General features: G+C 41.2%; 1 protein-coding gene across 1 annotated transcript in view; it reads right to left on the bottom strand.

Annotated features, from left to right (window-relative positions):
• The window catches only part of LOC104396082 (tyrosine 3-monooxygenase-like), a 31585-nt gene extending 23489 nt beyond the window's left edge, over nucleotides 1–8096 (bottom strand). The window contains exons 1-4 of the mRNA XM_010005865.1: nucleotides 7893–8096; nucleotides 6820–6994; nucleotides 4608–4696; nucleotides 995–1062 (exon numbers count right to left, since the gene is read on the bottom strand). Coding sequence (XP_010004167.1) covers nucleotides 995–1062; nucleotides 4608–4696; nucleotides 6820–6994; nucleotides 7893–8096 — 536 coding nt within the window. The remainder of the gene's footprint in view (nucleotides 1–994; nucleotides 1063–4607; nucleotides 4697–6819; nucleotides 6995–7892) is intronic.
• Between the last annotated feature and the right edge of the window lie 1318 nt (nucleotides 8097–9414).

The raw sequence follows: 9414 nt of genomic DNA, 5'->3' as shown, positions 1-9414 counted from the left end.
GCTCTTCCAGTGTGGGGAGGAAACAGATATGGTAAGAAAGGGAGCCATATTCTGCTTTGCAGAAGAAAAAAGAGGCCTTCAGCCTTATCCTTTCTTCTGATGTAGACAATCTAGCAACAAAAACACAGTGTGCGCCAAGAGGGTCCATAGCTGGAGGACATGATCAGCTCAGTATCATCCCAGAGAAGTGTTCACAAACTCATCAGCAGAGCACTGCCCAGGCACACACTGCATGGTAACCACTGATTTCTCTGATGGGTAGTCTTCTCTTTTTCACTGTTGCTTATCAGTAGCTCAGACTCAGTTCTGTGTGTGATTTTGTGCTGTTGTGTGCTGCTCTATCTTCAATATATATATATGATGGTGGTGAGAAAACTACTCAAATAGAAGTGTCTCAAGACCCAGGAGATCTCACTAGTTCTTGGACACCACAAGGCTGATAATCCACAACCAGTTGTACCTACGCATCTGATTGACTCTGTTAAACAGCACTGTGATTCTGGTGAAGTTTTACACATAAAAGCAGAAATATTTTCAGTCACTCCCACAAGACCTGAAAGGCTTTGTATCTAGCTAATGTGCTTGGCTAGAGACATTTTATCAAATAAATAACAAAAATACTGTATTATTTTTCTTTGTCAAAAATATGTTACTTATAGTTCCTTGAAAAAGACTAACCTCAGCTCAGGAACTAGTTATAAAAGAAACTTCACAATTGAAATAAAAGCGTTGTATTGAGAAATCACCTCTGCCAAGATGAAATGCAGCACTGAAGGAGATGTGAACACAACCCTAAGTTTTTATCTTAAGGTATATTTGCTGTGTTGTGGGAAAAGTCTGTTTCATTTGGAGTAAAAGTTTCTGGGGCTGAATTCTGTTTTCTAAGAGATAGCCCCATTGATGCATTGAAAAATAGTTAAGTCTCTGGCATTTCTTGCATGCTAAGATGTCTGAAAGCACAACTGAAGCCTCTCTACAGCTGCCTTGTACTTACGCTCTGTAATTAAAGGCAAGATCAGCAAAGAATGCCCTTCTTTTCTTATACTCGATGTCAGCGTACCCCTGAGGTAGAAAATAATTTGAAAAAAAAAAATTAAATTAAGAGAGATTTGTCGGCATAAATAAATTTGTTAACAAAAGTATTCAGAAAACCTAGACCTCAGATAGGTTGTTTTTCTCTGAGGCAATTAATCTTCAGCCTTATGGGCAGGGTAAGCCTGTCCATACGTCTGCAATCAGTTATATCCATGACATTTTGATGAAAATTTTGGACCAGAAAGGAAAGTAACATGGCTTGGTTTTGGAGTTGTTTATAAACACTACATCACAGGCCATTACACCTACTGTCAAATTTAAATGCAAATCACACTAAAAATGGGACTGAAAGAAGGGTGTCACTTCCACTGGGGAAGAGTTGAACCTCTGAATCATTTCCTTCCTGCATGAAGACTGCAATATAGGTTCCTTCCAACTCAAACCATATTATGATTCTATAGAGCTGCAATGGACATGATGGCACCACCTCACCAAAGAAAGTACATTGTGCCTGCACGATACTCTGTGCTTTGGGCAAAGGAGTCCCACTATGCATAAATCACTAGAACCATCACTGAATTAGTAGAAAGTACAGGATTTCAGCTCAATCCCCCCTTGCCAGTTTCTTACCATATTACGATAAGCACAAATTTGGTGGTATCTGTTTAAAGGGGCAGTTTACTTATTAAATACCAGAGTTTTCTCTTTGCCCCCTTGGTGTTTACTAGAATTTGAACTTCAAGAAATCTTCTCCAACTATTAAATATGAATAGAGATGTGGAAGCAAAATCCTTTTAATTTTACATCATTCATAATAGGAATAAAATCTGAAATCTGGCACTGTGTTACTAATATAACTCATAAAGCAGCGTTGATCAGCATCACTCTACAAATATTTATTATTCTAAAATATTCAGAATTTACTGGAACCACTTTGTGTACCACAAGCCAAATTTCTCCCTTAGGTTTATTCACATAATCTTCAGTGTAGCAATAATACCAATAATACTGCAGTTAATGAGTATTGTGTGTGTGAATCTGAGGAAAGACCTGGATCATGAGACCATGTTTATTTTTGTCATGTGTTATGGATAATACATTCATTCAATGCCACACTTGCTTGTCAGTAGCTGTAAAAAGTCCAGGCAAAACACATGGAAAAGCCTTTGGGCCTGATTAGTGTTGATGCTGTGACCTGTCAACTTTGTCCCTGCAGCTCCCAGGGCTCTGTACCTACCCTTTGAGCAGTAGGAGCTTCTCTGTGGGACCACTATAGCCAGTGTCAGGGTGCCCCAGAGACTGGTGTCACAGTGTTATCAGTTTGCTTTTCAGGCCATTAAAGACATAATAAAGAAGAAAGTGAAGATGTTGCCAAAATTGCCTATTACATAGTAAATGTATGTGCAAGATCTCTGCCAAGCCACCAGTATGTCAGTGCATTTGGTACTTTCTTTCAACCTGTCCATTTTTGAGCCATGCTTAACAGCGCAGCAAATGAGCCCAGGTTGTGCTCTCATAGAATCATTGAATAATTTTGGTTGGAAAAGACATTAAGGATCAAGTCCAACCCTTAACCTAGCACACCGCCAAGTCCACCACTAAGCCATGTCCCGAAGTACCATATCTACACATCTTTTAGATACCTCCAGGGATGATGACTTGACCACTTTCCTGTTCCAGTATCTGACAACCCTGCCGGTAAAGTAATTTTTCCAATATTCAGTCTAAACCTCCCCTGGCACAACTTGAAGCAATATCCTTTTGTTCTATTTCTTGTTATTTGGGAGAACAGAAAAATTATTTTCAGTGCCTGAGCTAACTTGTTCCAAGCTAGTTTAGATACTTCTATGTTGCACTGTATTCTGCAGTGTAGATTGAGCCCGACTCAATGCTTCAGGAACTCTGCACCACTGATGCTTTCTCTTATCCTCTTCAGTGTTCATACCTCCTGTTTGGCAAAGTAGGAGAGGAACAGAGGAACTTAGTCTAATTCCAAGAATTCCCAATGTGCATTCAGTTATCTCAAAAGAAGCAGCCTCAGAGTTAGCTTAGGAAAACAACAAATACTTGAATGGTTTCTGTCAGAAAGATACGAGGAAGAATGAAAGATGTCCTAGTTAAGGAGGATATGAAGCTCTCCTAGAGCATTATAGTTTAGACATGATTTTCTGAAATAAAATATAGATTTTGGAAGGTTTTTCTGTACCACACAGAACTGTACATAGCTAATAACATTAACATTGTGCAGGTTAATAAAAGGGTCTAAATAAGATTCAGAAATTTAGAAAAGGGAATTATAAAACCTTGTAGATTCTGTTGACATCCATCTAAGTCTTCCTTGTATTTTTCAGTGAGAAGTCTGTGCTTTCATACATCCCTTCTGTGTGATTTTTGGCAGAACACAATTCTGTGACCTACCTCATCAAGTAGCAAAGGGCCCTTTGGAGTCCTGTATTTGTCTGCACCTAACTCACATCTGCTTGGTACTAGAGTTGGAAAACACTGATGAGAAACAATGTTTATTTGTTTGCTCCCAGTACTGTGCTTTACTATTATCATCACTAGAGCAGGACTCTACAGCAATTTTTTCCTCTCCCTTCTCTTGGAGTTCCTGCTTATAACAAGGTGAAAAACGCGCACATAAAACTGCTATGAGTAAAGTCGTTTTTGCTGCCACTCATAACTAAGACTGCCTGAATCCAACGGAATGCTGATCACATATATTCTAACAATATTTTGCAGAGTAGTATCAATAAATACAGCTAAAATCCTGCCTCTGAAGACCTTGTGAAAAGTCAGATGTGAATTAGGATTAGGATTAGGATTAAGATTAGGATTAGGATTAGGATTAGGATTAGGATTAGGATTAGGATTAGGATTAGGATTAGGATATTTCTAGCTTGCTTCCTATTTAAAATTTACATACTTAGCTTGACTGAAATCACTAGACCTTTTTAGCTTCTCTAGTCAATTAAATTTCAGTTTAGGTATGAAATCCATTAATCAGTGTTGCCATGTATTTATCTTATTTTCTGACTAGAAGATTTTTTGCAAGTTTCTTCTGCAGGATCTGAGGATCTGGTATTTATCAGTAAGAAGCTCTTTGCCACTTGTCTTCATTACCTTCCACTGTGCCTTTATACTTGAACAAAATATGCAAAATTTAAAATGCAGATATAGGATATCTGAAAGGTCAAAACAAAAAACACCAAAACCAAAGGCTGGGGAACTTGACTGTTATATGGACCAGCTAGTACCTGGTGGATATACTTCAAATATATGAGGGGCAAAATAATAAACAAGAAGGTTTTTTAAACTAAATAATGAAATGTAAACTCATGTTAAAGAATATGTTGAATATAAATTACTTCAGCATGTGTTTGATATTAATCATATGTACCTTGATGAATCAGGATCCATAAACTTTTCTCATTATCAAGTTATTTATTTTATACTCCCTAATTCCATTGAAGATCAGCCTTTATGTGACCCTCAGTCTTCCCTGTCCTTTCATGAGCATTTCTTCACTCTTGAAATGTTTAAAAATGAAGTAACAGTGATATTTAACTTACAGGGTGACCATGGTCCAGACTGGGATCATACTTAGTGACCAGATGGTGACACTTGTCAAGATCTTGTATTTTTCTGGGGAACCAAGGCACTGGAGAGAAAGCAGCAAGAGTTAAATTAGATAGGATCAAATAATTTTTAGAAGATACAGAAAACTGAAGTGCTAAAGTTTACAAGTTTTCATCAATATCTAAGAATATTCACATCTACTTTTCACTATATGTCAGTAGTCAAATTTTTTTTGCCAACCAAACTGGCAGACTGGATAAAAATTCTCTAAAACTAACTTGCAGTTATAATCTCTTGGTTTTCATTAGTAAAATCATCTGCAAACCTCACTAGAAAGTGAAGCTGCAGCTAGCCTCTTTCAAAAGGCACCACCACTTTTAATAAGATGTACCACTAAAATCAGCCACTAGACAATCTTAGACCTAGGACCTGAGCTGAAAGTCTTCTGACACTTTAACACCCCTGAATTCACCTTAATAGGACCGAAACCACAAAGACCTTTTAGACCAAATCCTCCAAATCTCCAGTTCTTGCTGGTGCCCACACATAGGGTGTCTCTGTGGGCCACAAATACCAACTCTCTGAATTTTTCATCTTGAAAGCAAATGAACTGCTTAGCACACTACTGAATTCTGGGATCTGAAATGCTCAGAAAAGGCTCTACAAATCAAGGAATGCTGTATATAAGACAGACCTAACCTAGAAAAATAAATACTCTGGCCATTTACATGCCAAGTATGTTAATTCTAGGATCATTATCTCCAAAATAAACCTAGTTGCTTTTATGATTACTGTTCAAAATCATAAGAAAAAAAGAAAATATTAAGAAAACTATGTTCTTAATATTCTGCTGCTTTAACCATAAACATCCTCTTTTAACAGTCCCTGGCTTTTATTGTAGATCCCAGTCCCAGCACACCTGAAACTAACTGCTACTTCTGAGTACAAACCTTTCAATTCTCAAGGAAATCCTAAAGAAATGCTTCTTCAGCTCTACAACCATCCTTGGCTCTCCAGTTTCCCTTCACAGCAGTGATACCCTTATGATATTCCCACTGTCCCTGAGAACTCTTTGGCATGGACTGCCTCTTAGCACTACTCTGAAAGTGAATTTCAAACAACACCCAAAGATATTCAAAGAGGACTGTATTAGCTAAAAGGCGCATGGAGTGCCTGGCCTTCCCAAGGGTTGGAATCATGTCAATTCGGTATTCAGAGAGATCAGCCTGTAAGTTGGATCCTCAGCCTTCTCATGTACTAGGGGCATCTCTGGCGTCCTCAGGATTCTATTAAAGGTCTCTAACAGCTTGTTGTACTCACAAATCACCTACTTGCCTCTAAATGAGAAAAATACCAGTCTAGCTCTGACAAACTTGCTTTCCACCCTGATAACTGGTGCGAATGATGACTCAAATTCAGCACAGGCAGTGGAGTAGCCACTCGTAGCACTCTGCCAGATGAAATACAGCTCCTAAAGGGAAAGCTTTGAAGCTGCACAACATCTAAACAAGTTTTTTAGGTTCTTGGGAAAATGTCTGATGCTCCATTACTCCAAATTTTGCAATGGGTCTGTTCTCCACAAAAAAACTCATCCACTATTTCTCCTAGCCTTCCCTGCAGGCTTTCTACTCACCCTCTTCCCTCTTGCACTCCAAAAGCTTCTTCAGCTAGTTGCATTTAGCTCTTTTCAGTGAAGGAGCAATCTATCTACAGACAATATTACTGGACCCAAACAGTGGTGAACACCACAAACAGACAGCTGCTGCTGCTTTCAACAGAACCAACAAAATACACTGCAAGTAAACGAAACATTTAGACCTTCCATATAGTATCACAGTGTTCACATCAAGTGTCTGTTTTCACCTTGGAGCAGTCAGTTCTTTGCACAGCTCTCAGCCCACAATTTTTCTGTCATTGAGGAGTTTTCAGTTTATCCTCAGCTTCTTGTTTTGCTGCTCTCTCCTTCTCATCTCATCTTTTCCTGGAACCTTTTTCTCACCTCAGTACCACTAGCTATGGAAAAGTGCCTCCTTTTCCACACCAACAGGAATGGTCCAATTCAGGGAAAACAGCCATGCAGTGAAGAAAAATGAATGCATGCTCACCTTATTTCCGGACTATCCAAATTACTATTATAAAACTAATGCTAAACAAATTACTCCAAAAGGAAAGAAAACAACATTAACAGATGCATATATTTCTTACCTTTGTCTTCTCTGCTAGTTTTCACATCTTCTGCTACTCTCTTTAAGGAGATGATAAGGATACTAACATCAGCACTGTGAACTTCACATTCAACAAAAATGTCAAGATCCTCAGCAGAATTCTTGGGGTTTTTGGCTCTTCTGGTTTCAAAGTGATGGATCTGAGTTTCAAACGCCTGCAAGAGCCAGATGTTCATATGATGAAACTTCTCCAAAGGCTGAAAATCCAGGTAAGTTTAGATCTACAGTGTATTTAAAAGGTGACTAAAAGAGGTCTTAACAACTAGTGCATGTGAAGAAACAAAGCCGAATAATGCTTAGTTTAGAAGGAGCTAAAATACAGGCAGAGTAAACACTGTAGAATTACATAGAGATGGATGGAGATGAAAGATGAGATACTGCTGACGGCACCATTTCATCTGTGCAGAAATAACAAATGAGTGGCTGGGTAACTCTTAAGACCCTGGCAGAATAAAAGCAGATCTGTGTAATAGCACCATAATCATTAAATAATTATGAAGGATTAAAAATAAGTAACAAACATAACACTTTTCTTTTGAGTTATTCATTTGTACAAATGAGAGTGAGCACCTGGTAGGGATACTTCAAGTGCCCAGAATATATAATGCCTGTAGGGCTTACAGCTCTTGTATTTTCTGTATCTCTTGCCAAATAGGCAGAGAAAATTTGTTGGCTTCTAACACCCCCACCATCTGAGTGCTTGAAATACTGACCCGTCGCTTAGTCGTGGCTGGTCACTGCAACTGTGAAAAAGAAATAATAGATTGGTATCTACTCTATGCAGCCCTTGCATCAAATTATGGTTCTTTTAAATATCTGTGTTCAGCTGCTCCTTCCCTGCAGAACACACTCCTTCACCTGGAGAGGCAAACCAACCTGTCTGAGCAGCTGCAGCAAAACAAGGACACTGCGAAGGGGGAAGGCAGCTGAAGGCAAAAGTCAGGCAGTGAGCAAGAGAAGGGTGAAAGAGGGGAAAATGCCAAGTGGTAGAGGTGAAGGCAACAGAGAGAGAAGAGGTGGCTCAGTGGAAGAAAAGAATGCCAAGCTCTGTACCTCAAAGACTTTGGTGGCCTTAGAGAGCTCATTCTTCCTCACGTTGCAGAGGGTAAGGGTCAGGATGACAATGGCTCTGCCATCCTCCTGATTGGAGTCCAGGCTACCTCGCCTGTTCAATGGCTCCATGCCGTGCATCTCCATCTCCATCTCCCCGCTGGCTTCTTCCTTTTGGCCTGAGACTCCCACAAAGTCAGTCTTCATTGGGAGACAGGGAAGTGAACTGTAATTTCTAGATGTTGAGTGGAAACTGCCTGAGAATGTTCTTTGCCCACAGCAATGGCCAGAGGATGTGGTGGGACTGGAGGTGCAGTGCATGCATGTAGGTGAGATCAGACAGCAGTGAAACAGGCTGGTTGCTAGTGTTAGGTGTAGGGACATATACGTTGGCCATGCCAGACACATCAAGGGAAAGTGCTTGCGTAGGATATGCGCAAGAGGCCAAGAAATCCCTCCTCCTCTGGGTAACTTCAAACGTGGCCCTCCTGCTCTGTTTGAAGGTGCTGAAAGCTGTTCAAACTTGAATTGGGCTCCTTTGTGGAGATGAAATTAGCCTGAGACCATTTACATCTCCCACTCTGGACTGCCCTGCACAATGTCTGAGGTCACCCTTCCTCCCCACCCTACCCTAATCCAAGTGGTGTCAACTCTGCAGAAACACTATTGTGGGAGTTTCATAGAGACCTGAGCCAAAGTTCATTGCCTACTTCTGAGCTTTTCTTGCATACAGAATCTGACCTTTTCTACCCTAGTCCTACAAGAGCCAAGTGCTGCGTCCAGGCTAAGGTCCTCTGTTGGAACTTGTTTCTGTCATGACTTTATCAACAGCGAAGCCCAGAGTGATATCTTCTCACAGCTGGCATGGCAAACTCGGGGAGGCTCCAGCTCTGCTACTGCCAGGGCATGGCATCCCTCGATGTTTACAAACATGTTTCTGGGAATGAGCACCTGTATCTTCATACCCCAAGTTGCAGTGTGCTAGAACCTCTGTGAAAGTCATCTTTCAGGCTCACAGAGACCACCTCTCTGTCCTCCCTTTACAGCTGGAGCCATTTCTTGTGTGCCCCTCAGCTGATCCTGACTGGGTCACACACTCCAGTGGTCTACTGCTATTGCCTCCTCCCTGGCCAAGTAAGATAAAGACAGTGTAACCAAATTTTGTCCCCCAGCAACCACAACAGCACTGTATTCCCCCTTGGCCCACAACGGAGCACTGGGAAGGTCTCAATTTCCTCACCTATTGCCTGGCTGAGACAGAAAACACGAGATTAATTTTTGAGCACCGTGCCTGGAAGGCAGGTTTCAGCATCCTGAGGAACACCAGCCCGTCTAGACCTCGGACACCTTGGGCTTTGCAGACTGCGGTAAGCACCAGCCTGGGAAGGTGTGTCCCCCACCCCCTGCCCTGCCCAGGGACAGGGCGAGGCGGGACCCGGCGCCGCCCCCGGGCAGGACAGGGGCAGGGCAGAGCAGAACGGGGCAGGGCAGGGGAGGGCAGGGGCAGGGCAGGGGAGGGCAGGGC

The sequence above is a fragment of the Chaetura pelagica genome, unplaced genomic scaffold, assembly GCF_000747805.2.
Source record: "Chaetura pelagica isolate M959 unplaced genomic scaffold, ChaPel_1.0 scaffold79, whole genome shotgun sequence".
NCBI classification, from domain to species: domain Eukaryota; kingdom Metazoa; phylum Chordata; class Aves; order Apodiformes; family Apodidae; genus Chaetura; species Chaetura pelagica.
This window is presented reverse-complemented; position numbering and strand designations above follow the sequence as displayed.